The sequence below is a fragment of the Calidris pugnax genome, unplaced genomic scaffold (assembly GCF_001431845.1).
Source record: "Calidris pugnax isolate Ruff unplaced genomic scaffold, ASM143184v1 scaffold231, whole genome shotgun sequence".
Classification (NCBI taxonomy): Eukaryota; Metazoa; Chordata; class Aves; order Charadriiformes; family Scolopacidae; genus Calidris; species Calidris pugnax.
The window spans coordinates 1,143,899-1,160,090 of NW_015090996.1; the positions used below are offsets into that span (position 1 = coordinate 1,143,899).

At 42.7% G+C, this 16,192-nt stretch overlaps 1 protein-coding gene across 1 annotated transcript in view; it reads right to left on the reverse strand.

Moving 5' to 3' along the window:
* Nucleotides 1-14,811, reverse strand: part of MAP7 (microtubule associated protein 7) — a gene marked incomplete at its 5' end in the record, with an annotated part of 74,411 nt that extends 59,600 nt beyond the window's left edge. Inside the window, 2 exons of the mRNA XM_014955387.1 lie at nt 7,328-7,405; nt 14,743-14,811. Coding sequence (XP_014810873.1) covers nt 7,328-7,405; nt 14,743-14,811 — 147 coding nt within the window. The remainder of the gene's footprint in view (nt 1-7,327; nt 7,406-14,742) is intronic.
* Between the last annotated feature and the right edge of the window lie 1,381 nt (nt 14,812-16,192).

A 16,192-nucleotide genomic window follows, 5' to 3' on the forward strand; every position in this document is an offset into this window, starting at 1 on the left:
AGGGATCTTAAAGATCATCCAGTTCCAACCCCCTGCCATGGGGCAGGGACACCTCCCACCAGACCAGGTTGCTCAAAGCCTAATCTCTACCCTGAGCAACCCAGTTCATACGTGGAGCATCTCCCTTAGGAAAACAGTATTTCACATGTCAAATACTTTCCTGAGAAACACAGAGAGCATGTTTAACTTTTTCCATGGTACCCAAACCAGCTGGGAGATGTTTGTTCAGCAGCTACAAGCAACTGTAAGAGACCCTTCTTGGCAAGAGGGGTGAAAGCTCAGCAAGATGTTTGCAGGAAATTTAACAATCGTAGCTAGAATAATTACGACGAGAAGCAATAGTAAAGTTCCTTAGATAATTACGAACAATAGATGTGAGAGGTAACACCTACAAATGTGAAATACTAATGCAAGAACTACCAGAAGATTTATAGAAATACTTTTCCATGCTAATTTACTTATGTGACTTGAAGGAGAAACGTGAACTGCAGATTGAGGCAGAAAATAGCAGAATAGGGCAGAAAAAGCAGCTTTCAGGTCAACAGAAATCTGCAAAGCTCCTTCTGTATTAAAGCCTTACAACATAACAAAATAGAGCCAGAATTGGTGTTCCAAATGCAAGAATCATAGAATGGTTTGGGTTGGAAGGGGTCTTAAAGACCATGGAGTTCCAACCCCCTGCCATGGGCAGGGACACCTCCCACCAGACCAGGTTGCTCCAAGCTCCAACCAGCCTGGCCTTCAACCCCTCCAGGGATGGGGCAGCCACAGCTTCTCTGGGCAACCTCTTCCAGTGTCTCACCACCCTCTGATACCAGATCAATTCAAATCCATCCTACACCTAAAAGAAAGGCTACAGAATATGGCTCCTCTGTGCTTCACACATTTATGAAAGCCTCTGCCCCAAGCCCTTAGTCATTGTCTAATTCCACACACATTAAATTCATAAGTTTTTGTCTCAAAGACCTCTGCAGTTCTGTTTTTGAGCAGTATCACGTTCCTATTCCTCTGACAAGTCATACTCCTAAGCTCAGAATTAATTTTTGGGGAAAATATATCCTTTCTCCTCCATCAACAGAAACAATTACTATATACTGGACACACACTGAAGAGAGAAGCTTCACAAAAGGCAGCGTGAAGCTGGGAAATCTGACTACTACTCAGGAGGACACAAAAGGAAGGAAAGAGGCACTCAGAGCTTGAGTTTATGGGCCTGAACAGGTAAAATATTATTGTGCTTCATAAAACCAAACTTCAACAGAACTTACCTAATCATACACTGTGAACACCACAATACTTTTAATCAATTTTTTCCCAACTCAAGCCTAGGTTTTTATCTTCCCCTTTTTCCTCAAACAATTGTTCGTTAGCAGCAGACCGCAGTAATGCTAAATAACTGTTGAATGCCGTTCCTGGAGGATATGGTATTATTCCCTTTTTATGTATAATTACTTCCTGTGAAGCTTCTCCTGCCAGTTTTCATCTTCAGAATTGTCTCCTATTTGAGTTCACTGTTATGTTTCTGATGCAGAAATGTTCAGAGGGTTTCAGTTCGGAGGACAGCATTGCACAGGTACATATAGACACAGAGCTTGTAATAGGTAAAATCATATACCTTTTTCAAGTTAATGGGCTAATTTTATTCTAATATGCACAATTAGCTGCAATTTCCAGTCTTTATTACCCATCTGTCTATAAATGTCACCGAAATGGATCTTGAAAAAAAATTAGAGTCATTCCCTACCATCTTCGTAAAAGGAAATCTGGAATCCATTTCATTTATTGCATGTAAAATTTGCATAATTTGATGTTTGTTATAAACTTTAGCTTCCCAAGCTAACCATCCAAGAGGGGAACTAAATTGTTCCCTTATGCAACATCATGTGTTTGCAATCTAAGTCAAGCCTACCTCCCCACAGGAAATGCTCTAGTCAGAGTCCTACAGCACCCTGTCACCATGGCATTGTACAAATGAAATTTAGAGAAAAGAAAGAGTAAAAGTGCACACACCCTGTTACATAGACCCTGATCACACTGAGGAACCCAAACAGTGTAGTTGTTCAAAACTAGACTTCAATCATGGAATGGTTCAGGTTGGAAGGGACCTCAGAGATCATCCAGTTCCAACCCCCCTGCCCTGGGCAGGGACACCTCCCACCAGACCAGGTTGCTCCAAGGCCCATCCAGCCTGGCCTTGAACCTCTCCAGGGATGGGGCAGCCACAGCTTCTCTGGGCAACCTCTTCCAGTGTCTCACCACCCTCACAAGAAAGAATTTCTTCCTGAGATCTCATCTAAATCTCCCCTCTTTCAGTTCAGAACCATTACCCCTCATTCTATGGCTCCACTCCCTGATCAAGAGTCCCTCCCCATCTCTCCTGTAGCCCCTTCAGGTACTGGAAAGGGCTCTAAGGTCTCCCTGGAGCCTTCTCGTCTCCAGGCTGAACAACCCCAACTCTCTCAGCCTGTTCTCACAGCAGAGGTGCTCCAGCCCCTCAGATCATCTTTGTGGCCCTGCTCTGGACCCATTCCAACAGGCATCCAGCTCCTCTTTTGCTGTCCCTTCTGCTGTCTCTCACTTTAGTCCTTTTCCTTCTGGTTCAGTGCCTCACTTAAAGGCAGACGAGCCCAGCGTTGCCCTTTCTCAATCTGCTTTTTGCACCCCCCTTGGACAGCCAGCTTACCTGAGGGAAGATCCTACAGCCTGTGTCAGTCTTTCCAGCCTTTATCTCTCCTGGCTTTACAGCCCTGAGCTCAGCAAATCTGTCTCACCTGGCCGCCACTTCACCTTTCCTCCCTGCTCAGACCGTGATCATCTCCTGGCTGTGCTGGCAGAAAAAAGGATCAGTGATGCCTCAACCCCACCTAAAAGCGGGGATGTTCCACTAGGCCGCGGAAACGGCTTGACAATGAATTAACGGGTGAACTTCAAGAGCTGTAATTAAAGCTGAAGTTCATGTTGGCTTCTCTAAGCCAACCTTCCGCCGGTAACCACGCCGAGGGATATTCAGCACAGAATTTTTTTAACTAATCTTCCGTAAAAAAAAAATAAATGTTTTTTTCTCTTATAAACCCTTCTGACACGCAAGTCCTCTGAGAACATCCTACAATGATTCATGTGCAAGGGTCACTGATTCCCAGTTTCTGGGGCGCTTCTGACTGTGGAAATGTCAGATAAAGTTCTGTCCCCAACTGCTAGAGAACAGAATAAACCAGAAGGAATTCACTGACAGAAAAAAAATAAGTAACTTTTATTAATGTGATGTTTTGCCAATGACCACTGTCAAATGGGAGAGAAATTTGTACTATAATGTGATCTTTAAAATATTATTTTCATAGAATCATAGAGTGGTTAGGGTTGGAAGGGACCTCAAAGATCATCCAGTTCCACCCCCCCTGCCCTGGGCAGGGACACCTCCCACCAGACCAGGTTGCTCAAAGCCCCATCCAGCCTGGCCTTGAACCCCTCCAGGGATGGGGCAGCCACAGCTTCTCTGGGCAACCTCTTCCAGTGTCTCACCACCCTCATAGTAAAAAATTTCTTCCTGAGATCTAATCTGAATCTTCTTTCTTCCATATTTTGATGCTTATGCATTGTAAGTATTAAGAATTTAATGGATCTAGCCAACCGGAAAGTCAAACACACTCTGAAAAACTAAGATTAATAACACATGTCCTTAAACAAAGAGTTAAGTCAGATGCAGGATTACCATCTTTTGTTCCCAAGGCCAGAAACTAAATGAGCCACGTGTCCTTGTCAGGATCATCACTGCGATAAAAAAAGGTCAATCTTCAAGCAGGATTAGTGGAGATAAAACACGTGCGGATATAAGTCTTAAAATGGTTTTCTCAAGAATCAGGGACTGAGACCCTGCAAAGGGAAAAACCAGAAATTCCTCTTTGCTAGGATTGTTGAAGAGTGATGACAGACACATTGGAAGATATATTTATAGAATCAAGTAAAGATTACCCTAATCATCCTTTAAAGGTCTGAATGCACATGTATGTAATGTAATGTGGATTGTGGGAGAGCTGGGACCCTTTAGCCTGGAGAAGAGAAGGCTGAGGGGAGACCTTATTAATGCTGACAAGTATCTCAAGGGTGGGTTGAAGGATGGTGGAGCCAGATTCTTTTCAGTGGTTCCCAGTGACAGGACAAGGGGCAATGGGCACAATCTGGAACATGGGAAGTTCCATTCAGATATGAGGAAAATCTTCTTTCCAGTGAGGGTGGCAGAGCCCTGGAACAGGCTGCCCAGGGAGGGTGTGGAGTCCCCTTCTCTGGAGATCTTCAAGCCCCACCTGGATGCATCCTGAGTGATGTGCTCTGGGCAGCCCTGCTTTGGCAGGGGAGTTGGACTGGATGATTTCTAGAGGTCCCTCCCAACTCTGACAATTCCCTGATTCCGTAAATGTAATACACATTAGCAAATGGTCAGGGGAATAAAAAACTGGAAGAACAGCTGCTAAGCAACTCCTATATGTCCTCCCACGTGAAAAGGCAAGTCTAAGAGAATAAAGCTAAAAACCCCCAAATCCGTACAAGTTGCTAGTCATGGAAAACATGAGTTGCACAGAGGAAAACCCCAAAGATTTCATCTTTCAGAATGCTGGGATGGCATTTCAAAAGCAGTGAAGGAACTAAAAAAATCCTTCCTTCTCGATAGGGAGATTAGCTGAAATAGAACACATGTCCCCGTGTGCCTCCTACATTTTCTGAAGAAAGTTCCAAAATTAGACGTGAATATACCAAGGTAAAAGGGCCATTTTTGTAGAAGCCTTTTTATTTTTTTAAATTAGGTAGCATAACAGGATCCTCAAGAACCAGCAGGCACCGACAGTCCCAACACACACGTGCTGTGTGTGTCCAGACAACAAAAATGACAGCACTCATCTTTCCTGCTCTCTAAACTCTCATTAAAGGGAGGCAGACACCCAAGAGTGGCAGGTAAAATAAGGTGACCAAATTACCATTGCCAGCTGCAAGCAAATCCTCAAGAGCACAGAGCACATAGTGACCCATTATAGCACAGTGAAAGCCACATCTATCACACCACGGTGGAACCTGGAAAAAATATTAATGCTCGAGAGTAAACTAAAGGGGGCAAAAAATAGGTCTTAAATCAACTCTCCTGTAGTATCAGAATACTGCCCAATAAAGAAACATAATCATTATTAAACTAGTACTCCACGTGATCTCAACAGAAGGGTTGAAAAAAACTTAATTTTCATGAAAAGACCAATAGTGTGACCTCAGCCTTTCAGGTTGCTGAAAGTATAAAATGAAATTGTTACAGATTATTACCAGCTCTACACTTACAGAACTGAACACTGTCTTTTTTTTTTTTTTTGGCCGAAGGGAATAATTTGAGGCATGACTGAAATTCTCAACTTCTGCTTAAAAAGAAGCCTTTGCTAAACTTGACAGATCCTCGGAATCAAAAGGAGAGGAATTAAGTTTAAATCCAACTTAATTCTAAAAAAAACCCTAAAATAAATTCCTTCCTTCAGTTGCTTTACTGTTGCATGACTGATGCCCAGGTTTTAACAAAATCCAACTCTAATTTTCACCGAGGCACATTTATGTAAGGACATTATACAACTTGATGTTGAAGATAGACAGCTTAGGCATTTCTTTGCTGCAGTTAACATGACATGAGTGACTGATTATCCAGGTTCTGCACTAAGAACAACAAAAAAAAAGTAAAAAATGAAGCTCGCATACCATTGTAAAAATCATTGCTTTGCTGTACTGGAAAAACAAATCTCAAGAGACAGCTCCTAAATCAGGAGGTTGGAAGACAAATATACAGATGAAAGTACAACGCGACTTTCAATTTTCTTGTTAGTTCAAAATAATTCTTCATGCAAGAACACACAACAGAGTCATACATCACAGGGACGTGCAGAACTCTCCCGTTTAGGAATGAAGGATTCCACGTCAGCCCAAAAGCACCCCACAGTTTGATGTTGCTTTGAAAATATGTCACACAAAATGACACATTTCTCAACAGAAGCCACGTCCTTCCAGTAACAGATACTAATTTATCAATAGCTGGGAAGATCAGAGTTCAGGAAAACTTAAGAAAAGCATCTCTCTCTGCACTTGAGCAAAGCATTGTTACTACACAAGGATTGACCCTGAAAAAAAGAAAAAATTCAAGATATAGAAGCGTCTTGCTATGAAAAATTAATTAAATGGGCCAGTAACTTCCATTTGCTCTGAAACTAAGCCTAATATATACCACCAACCTCAACTCCAGCAGCAGCTTTTTAGGGATTGGCAAACATCCTGTCGTGTTATCCCCTTGAACAAGCCAAAACCAGAGCTTTCTTTTCCCCCTCCAAACTAACCCTAGTGATTCATGCACAGCTAGGACCATGTTATAAGGTGCTGTAAAGCAGGAAGGATGTCAATGCCACTAAGACCTAGACACCAATAAATCATGGCTCTCCAGATGAGAAAAAGAAACATAACTCTGGCTGGAGTTATAGTACAGTTCTATAAACCTACAGAAGCTAGAAAATGGAAATAAATAACTTCTGTTTCACAAGCCACAGGAACAATACAGCATCTAAAAAAAATCAGGGTGAAGGTGTAAAAATAAGAGGAAATACTTGTGCTCCCCAACCTCCCAGTTGCCCCAGAATTTTATGGCAGCCAAACATAGAAATAGTTTTCAGAAAGCCACCAATTTGGCGTCAGGTAATTGTATAATTCTCCCCCCACCACACTCAGTGCACTGCCCGTCACCAGTCACTTAAGTAGCCTTCACCTTTCCTCTTCACTCAAATAGTGTTGTACACCCTCATGCACAGGTGACATTTTATAAGACACCAAGCACATCTATTTGACACCTACTGAAGGTTTCACCTGACAAAAACCCAAACTTAGGTAGAAAAATTCAAACCACACATTGGCAACGTATTCTGAACCTGTATTTTATAGCAATAAAGAATGCTTTCAATGTATTAAGAAGTCTAATCTTAAGTGGTTAAAAAAATAATATCTAAAAGTTGAATTTACAAAATTCCATTTATATCAGTAAAGCTTCTTTGCATGATTTCAGAAATCAACCAACTTTTCATTCAGATTCACAAAGGCAAGTAATAGGTACGTGACAGCTACAGCAATGATGAATCCCAAAATGTGCTGAATTAAGATCTACTTCAAAGATGAAATAGTGTATCTAGAACAACATTATTGTATGCCCAGCACAATCGGTTTGCTGAATGCTCCTAAAAGCAAACTGGCAAAACCACTGCACGCAGATGACAGTCCATTAAAAAACCCAAAAAATAAAAACCCAAACCAGAGTAGGCCTTACCTAGCTGTTTTTCTCGTTCTTCTCTCCGTTCTCTCGCAAGCCGTTGCCTGTCATCAACCTTTAGTATTGCTGGATGATCTGCAAATGGAAGGAGGGGGAAAATATCAGGCATATAGTGTAAAATCAGAGTACCATAAAATGACCTTTAGGAGAATGACCATTAAATAACACCAGCTATTCTATTTTCAAATTAGATCACCTTTCCAGAAAACCGTCTTATGAAAAAAAGATGAAGCAGTTAAAAAAAAAAAAAGGATTTATTATAATTATCAAGATGTAAAACCACTCCCTAAGAATGGACCAAGCTGTAAGTCTGAATTCCCAGCTTCACGACTGCCCATGAAAACTCAGGAACAGGTTTTGTCTTGTTTCCAAACCTGTAACAACTTGATTGCTTCAGAGCATTCTGACAAAATACTTTCTATTATTCCACAACCTTTCTCCAAAATGCACTCGCAGGAAACTATTATAAGGGGCAGAACCCTCTTCCCACCAGTATTGCCTCAAAAACCTATTAAACTCTATTTCAGGAGACTGAAGCAGCTGGTTGAGCTTCTGAAGACAGCATGATATTGAGGTCGAGGGAGGTGATTCTGCCCATCTACTCTGCTTTGGTGAGACCCCATCTGGAGTACTGCATCCAGCTCTGGAGTCCTCAACACAGGAGGGACATGGACCTGTTGGAACAGGTCCAGAGGAGGCCACAAAAATCATCAGAGGGCTGGAGCACCTCTCCTATGAAGACAGGCTGAGAGGGTTGGGGTTGTTCAGCCTGGAGAAGAGAAGGCTCCGGGGAGACCTTCTAACAGCCTTCCAGTACCTGAAGGGGGCTACAGGAGAGATGGAGGGGGACTCTTGATCAGGGAATGTAGTAATAGGACGATGGGTAATCATTTCAAGCTGAAAGAGAGGAGATTTAGATTAGATACTAGAAATAAATTCTTCCCTGTGAGGGTGGTGAGACCCTGGAAGAGGTTGCCCAGAGAAGCTGTGGCTGCCCCATCCCTGGAGGGGTTCAAGGCCAGGCTGGATGGGGCTTGGAGCAACCTGGTCTAGTGGGAGGTGTCCCTGCCCATGGCAGGGGGTTGGAACTAGATGGTCTTTAAGGTCCCTTCCAACTCTGACCATTCTATGATTCTATGTTCTCCACAGATGTTTGTGTGGGATGTGTTAAACGCTCTGGCGAATGCAGTCCATCCCACAGACTGGTATAATACCAGTGAAGTGAGATGATAGTTTCCTCAACTATCCTTGTAAATTAAAAGTTATCCATATAATTACTTTAAAAATCTCTGCAACTGGCTGCTTGGATCTCAGCAATAACACTAAGAATAATATGAAAAATCTGCATCACACCCAGGCTTGACTATAAAAATTCAGGTTTGGCTGGAAAAACATCACATGCTCCACGAGTTCTCTGGAAAACAACAAAATGCTCAACAGCATCCTACTTCCAGCCTCAGTGGTGGAGCTGTTCCAGGCAAAAAGGGAACAAATTCCAAGCTCATCTCAGCACGCCGTCAACACTAATTTCCTACTCATCCTCAGCCTCTTCTGTTAAACCTGGAAAGCTGCTCATTTTAGGCTTTTTTAACAAGCACTGAAAAAAATCTGCTTTGAATAAAAACACAAGTAAACAAAAAAACCCCGCAGAAAAATCAAAAAGATTTCTGGCTATAAAGAAATGTTCTGGTTTATTTTAGATTGAGGGAAATTCAGCTTTTTAAAGTATTTTAAGATAAAGAGCTACCTAGAATACTGTCACCATGGAAGTGCACATAAAACAAGACAACAGATCCTTTTCACTATTCAGTGCGAATAAATGAGCAAGGAATTTGTCAAAACATGTAAAATCAATCTATTTGTGTATAGACTTCAAACCTACCAAAAAAGTCACTAGCAAAACAATACTATGGGTCATAAAAATGAGGTTAAAGATATTTGCAAAAATAAATCCCCGAAGTGAGAATGTGCTAGACAGGATTTGAGTAGTTATTTGAATTAGACAAAAAAAATCAGTAATGTGCATTTCATATTCTAACAGAAGTTTCTACATCAGGATGACAGAATTTCTTGGATGAAAGGGTGGTGAGACACTGGAAGAGGTTGCCCAGAGAAGCTGTGGCTGCCCCATCCCTGGAGGGGTTCAAGGCCAGGCTGGATGGGGCTTGGAGCAACCTGATCTGGTGGGAGGTGTCCCTGCCCATGGCAGGGAGGTTGGAACTGGATGGTCTTTAAGGTCCCTTCAAACCCAAACCATTCTATGATTCTATGAAAGAGTTCACTGACAACTAGCTTCAGTTTCATTATTCTTGAACTCTCGTCAGTAAAAAACTCTCATCTCAACAATGGTCAGAGACTACAGCCCCAATTAACGGCGGTAATAGTGATGCACAGGAAGAGCTGGAAGGAGAAAAACCATTGCAGAGCCTGTAGGAAGAATCAGAGAATCTTCTAGGTTGGAAGGGACCTTAAAGATCATCTTGTCCAACCGTCAACCTAACTGACAAAAATAGACACCCGCAAAGAAGGACGTTTGAACACGATAGCCCCAATGAAAGGTGCACCAAGTGAACAAGTCATCGGCAAAGACAAAGGTAGCCCACCACCCCATTACAGATCACACCATTAATGTTGGTTGAAGAGCACACAGTGATGCCATTTATAAAACTATGGCCTCACTGTAGATTTGTCCAATGTACAGTGTAGATTAACATCTGGCTGATCTTAAAGAGTGTGCTGACTTGCATGCAGACTCTTCAGCATGCAGACACGGGTCAAAAGGGTAATAATATTCTTTCTCTCTGGTGGCTGGCCCACGAGATCCACAAAACATGAATTTTTCTAGCATGAGTAATTAGCGCTGGTGGAATAACGCACACTCAATATATGAATTCCCCTGGAAAACAAGGATTCCCTTCAAGGCCTGTCAGCCAAGTCAATGTAACATCGAGTTGACAGAGAATGATGAGACACAGGGGAATAACGTAAAATTCTGCTTCTTTCAGAAAGTAGTATTCTCCTTCCAGCTTTTTTTCTTTTTTTTCCTTTATTGAGAGCAGAGATTTCCCTATGTGGGAGAAACAGCAATTCTTCAAAGAGGCAGGAGGGTTACACGGACAGGGAAGCTGAAAAGGTCTCCCTTAAGAATTCCTAATTATAAGCAATGGAAGGAATAAAATACATTTTTAAAGCTGCCCTCTGCCATTCTTTTTGAAGAGATCCAATTATTTTTTCTGTATCACACACCTGATAGTGTTCGCACACGCACACAGCCCCTTCTCCCAACCACCCCAGGATGTTAGAAGAATCCTGAAGAATTCCCATTAAGTTGCAGGCTATGCAGAGTGTAAGCCTGTCTTCAGTAACGAGCTCCTTCGCATACATTTGGGGGCACAAAGAGCTAAATCAAATATTGGCACAAAGACGGGGATAACACCTTTGTAGCACAACAGCATTGCCTTTGCTCTGCTAGAAGCTGGAGTCTTCGCTACCGGTGAAAATCTTACCCTGTTAATTAAAATGTCTTTTCTAAGCCTTAAAAAAGGATTCTTCATAGTTTGGCTACAAGCCCCACCTCCAACAAGGACGTTCTGAATCCAGTCGATCTGGTGACACCTCCAGTACACACCTTCAAATTGTGGCAAAACAAGAAAGTCCACTGGACCTGCTCCCTGTTTTATTTCTCGTGCCTCCTGGGGACCAGCATTTCTTCTGATTCAGTAGAAATACCACGACAAACACACACTGTACTTTGTGCTCCTTCTTGCTCATATTCATCATCAGGCGATAGCTTGAAGTTGATGCACAGGGAGATGGGAAACCTGTCATTTGTGACAAATCCTGTAAGAACTTGTCAGCTCTTACAGAAATAATTGCTAACTGGGAATATGCAAAGCCTTGCAGAGAACACTCCGGGAAGACACACGTCCCGCTGTAGAAGCTGCAGTTTGGGTATGATGTGTGTGAACATCTGACTACACTTACACAACACACCAAGTGTTTCATATTACAGAATCATAGAATGGTTTGGGTTGCAAGGGACCTTAAAGATCATTGAGTTCCAACCCCCCTGCCCTGGGCAGGGACACCTCCCACCAGACCAGGTTGCTCCAGCAATGAGTGTGAACATTTGACTACACTTACACAACATACCAAGTGTTTCATATTATAGAATCATAGAATGGTTTGGAAGGGACCTTAAAGACCATCCAGTTCCAACCCCCCTGCCCTGGGCAGGGACACCTCCCACCAGACCAGGTTGCTCCAAGCCCCATCCAGCCTGGCCTTGAACCCCTCCAGGGATGGGGCAGCCACAGCTTCTCTGGGCAACCTCTTCCAGTGTCTCACCACCCTCACAGCAAAGAATTTCTTCCTGAGACCTAATCTAAATCTTCCCTCTTTCAGTTCAAAACCGTTACTCCTTGTCCTGTCACTCGACTCCCTGATCAAGAGTCCCTCCCCATCTCTCCTGTAGCCCCTTTAGGGACTGGAAGGGGCTCTAAGGTCTCCCTGGAGCCTTCTCTTCTCCAGGCTGAACAACCCCAACTCTCTCAGCCTGTCCTCATTGCAGAGGGGCTCCAGCCCTCAGGGACTGGAAGGGGCTCTAAGGTCTCCCTGGAGCCTTCTCTTCTCCAGGCTGAACAACCCCAACTGTCTCAGCCTGTCCTCATTGCACAGGGGCTCCAGCCCTCCCATCATCTTTGTGGCCTCCTCTGGACTTGCTCCAAGAGATCCACGTCCTTCCTGTGCTGAGAACTCCAAAGCCAAACAAGATCTCCATAGCTGGGTATTATCACTGAGAGGAGATTAAATAAACTATACTTCTATAAAGGGGAAATTAATTTTGTACCTATTGCTGGTAATTAAGCCTCTCGACTACATATGAAAACCGTATTTTTCAGAAACTTACAACACTTATTGTGAGTTCAAAATTATTTTAAGAATTTATTAGTTCATTGAAAAGAGCTTAGAAGCCATGAACGGTATTTTGCAGAAATTCAGCACTGAGACGTGAGTCATTTTTGGTCCCTAATTATATTAAGAAAAGGAAAATGCAAGGTTTTCAATTCTTCTATATAATTAATACTCGCTGAATTCTTAAGCTCAATTGACATTTGTAGAAATTAAGTTGTAATGTTGCCAAATTAGTAATTGTGATATATACTTACTACATATGGCCACTTTCTGCGTCTCAGATAATTGTCAGCCGCACTCAGTGTGATTTCAAAAATCAAACTACTACTATTCTTCATTTCCATCCATAATCCTTTCAATCTCTTCTCACAAATGACTGTCTCCCTTCTGCCCTTGACTCCAAGGGTGCTAATTTCTGGTACTAAAGGGATGAAAGGGATAACTGAAAAGGATGTCCAGCAGAACAGTTTGTATATTAGTTCACAGGGATGCTGCTGGGAGAAAGAAATACGAGCCAGATACATTATTTGGATGTCAACCTCTCTTCCCTCTTCTTCTGTCCCTTTGCCCTGCCATGCAGGCATTTAGAGTTATCTTGGGCTCCTAATATTTGTTCAGCCTCTAGACACCTTCCAGACAACAATGACATGGTTTGTAGTGACAGTTGTCACCGCTACTGCAAAGTCTTTAGTTTGGTTTTTAACCAAAACACTGTTTGACACAAAATTCATAAGTAGTCTTAAGAATAAAAAAAAAAAACAAACAAAAAAACCCCAAACCAAAACACTACCATGGAAAACCCCAAACAAAAATCACAAAGCACCAACACTCGGGAGCTCTCTCTTCAGTGTGGACTCTTAGAAGAGCTAAACCCTGCTCATGTGCCTGTGCCCTCCCTCTCTCCAACCCCAGGAATTCTGCATTCCTTTCTAAAAACCAGCATGGAAGAAGGGAACACAGGAGCAGCTACGACAGGTGGCCAAGAAAGCCAATGGCATTCTGGCTTGTATCAAAAATAGTGTGACCAGCAGAAGTAGGGAGGTGATTATGCCCCTGTACTCAGCACTGGTGAGGCCACACCTCGAGTATTGTGTCCAGTTTTGGGCACCTCAATACAAGAGAGATCTCGAGGTGCTGGAGCGAGTGCAGAGGAGGGCAACGAAGCTGGTGAGGGGGCTGGAAAACAAATCGTATGAGGAGCGGCTGGGGGAGCTGGGACTGTTTAGTGTGAGGAAGAGGAGGCTGAGGGGAGACCTCATCACTCTCTACAACTTCGTGAAAGGACACTGTAGAGAGGTTGGTGCTGGTCTCTTCTCACAGGTAATTAGTGACAGAACGAGAGGGAATGGCTTCAAGCTCCAACAGGGTAGGTTTAGATTGAACATTAGGAAAGAATTTTTCACCGAAAGAGTGATAGGGCATTGGAACAGGCTGCCCAGGGAGGGGGTGGAGTCACCATCCCTGGCTGTGTTTAAGGGACGTTTAGATGCAGTGCTAAGGGACATGGTGTAGGGCAGGACTTTGTAGAGTAGGGTAGATGGTTGGACTCGATGATCCCAAGGGTCTCTTCCAACCTAGACAATTCTATGATTCTATGACACCCTCCTGAGAAATGAAAACTGGGATTGAACGACTCCAGGATAAAGTGGATATTGAATGTTGTCCAACGCCAAGAGCTCCGTGGAAGCAAGTAATGTTATCTCCATTCTCTCCTCTTTTTCCCCACTGCCTTTCTGATTGAGAGCAGCCAGGAAGGCTGTGCTGGACCCAGCGTTGCCCAGAGCATGTGAGGTGAGATCTGAACACAGACAGCACAGGGTTTGCTTCCCTCTGGGGACATCGGCCAAAGGTACCCAGGTTTGGGGACAGAGAAGAGCCTGTCGGTACAAAACAGCCTCTGAGCTGCCATGGTGAAAAGGATATTTAAGTGCTTTTCTGGATCTTGGTCTAAGCATGCAAGGGGAAGAGACTCTCGGCATCAAGGACTACTTTAAGGATTTTAGCAAATGGATTTTCAACTGTGTAAGTGATCTGTGAATTAAATCCACACAACGTACCAATTGGGTATGATGAAGTAATGACAAACATCTGCCCACCGCATAGATACATTACAGAACATGGCCTGCTTTGGGATAAGTGAGGAAATGACTGAACAGAAGCATGTTTCTATGACTCTGTAAATCCTTGCCTGCAGCAGATAATTCTCAGGCAAGCCCACATGCAATAGAGGGGCTTCTGTTGCCTTATCTCACTTCCCAACCCTCATTCCTAAACTATACTAAAAGTAAATTTATTTTTTTCAGTTCCGCTTCTTTGCAAACCACCAGAGATTCCAGCCTAATTAAATATGAACAGTCACTGATACCAGTTTTGACTGAAACAGTGAGAGAGGTATAAAAGCATCAAACATTTTAAAAGTTCCTAAGATGACAACTGTTTTTCGTGGACCATTGAGGCAGACATGAAGCTTATAACATGAAGCATGTGGGATGGCTTACCTGGTTTCGTTCCGGTGTTGCTTTGTCCTGAAGTGACTTTCTTGTCTTGTGTTTTAGACCCTTCAGCTGCTAGAATAAAGAAGAAAGGAAAGAGATTAATTAACCACATTACTAAACATCAGCTCAACCACTCTTATTATTATAATGCAACTTAAACATCACCGAATTGCCTTTAAAATCAGACCGCTCTGAAATGCCGCTTTAATACAATTCAACACCATTTTGCATAGAAAAAACCCTGAAGGTTACACAGAAAACACTGAAGCCACAATACCAGTTTCCCATCCAAGTTGAGGAAAGAACCGCAAGAAGATTCCATTTTAACAATGTTGGTTTTAATAAGGTGTATGTTGTTTTTTTTCCATGCTATGCTAATGCTATACAGGCAGCTAGTTTTCCTAGTGATGCTTTAGAAACCACCACTTCAAAAAGAAGAGCAGCCTCTAATTTTTTTTAATTTTTTTACATTTAATTTCCCTTGGAGGAAGCTGACTCAATCACACTGATAATAGCAAGTTAGTGGGAATGACAGAATTAAAAGGCAGATGAAGAAGCCAACATTCAAACCCGTTGCAATATCTGGATGCAATGAGGAAACCGTTGCTAAAGGTGACTTGCAGGTCCTTGGTTTCTGAAGGTAAGGTACAAGATACTGGTAAAAGCTTCATGGACTCTTTAGAAATTATTAACAGAATTATTATACAGAACTGAAGAGAGAATGATTTACGACCTGAATGAAATCTAACAGAGGAGATATTCCCATTATTTTCAATAGATTTTTGATCAGGTCCTGTCAGTCCAGAAAGATTCTGTCGCCCTGAATGCCCCTTTCAATAACCTTTTATAAAGAATCACAGAATCACATGGGGTTGGACTGGTCCTGTCAGTCCAGAAAGATTCTGTTGCTCTGAATGCCCCTTTCAATAACCCTTTATAAAGAATCACAGAATGATATGGAGTTGGAAGGGACCTCTGGAGATCATCTAGTCCAACCTCCTGCCAAAGCAGGTCCACCCAGAGCAGGTTGCACAGGAACGTGTCCAGGTGGGTTTTGAATGTCTCCAGAGAGGGAGACTCCACCACCTCTCTGGGCAGCCTGTTCTAGGGCTCCGCCACCCTCAAAGGAAAGAAGAAAAACCAAAAGATTCATTATTATATTTCAAAATACAACCATATCTATGGCTCAGCATCTATTTATAATTAAAAGCCACGCCAGGAAATTGGATGCCACCATCTTCTCAATTTACTAATCCTCATGTCCAGCAGTTCCACTACAGCAGTGTTTTAAGTCCAGAACACAGCAATCTGGGAAGACTCTGAAGACAGACTATGAATTCTAAGAGACCTTCCACAAATAGCTTGAAAGTATTTGTGAGCAAGGATGAAGAGGCAGTTATATCAATAAAACTTAGGGGAGGAAAAAAACAAACGACCCCACCATTCATTTAAA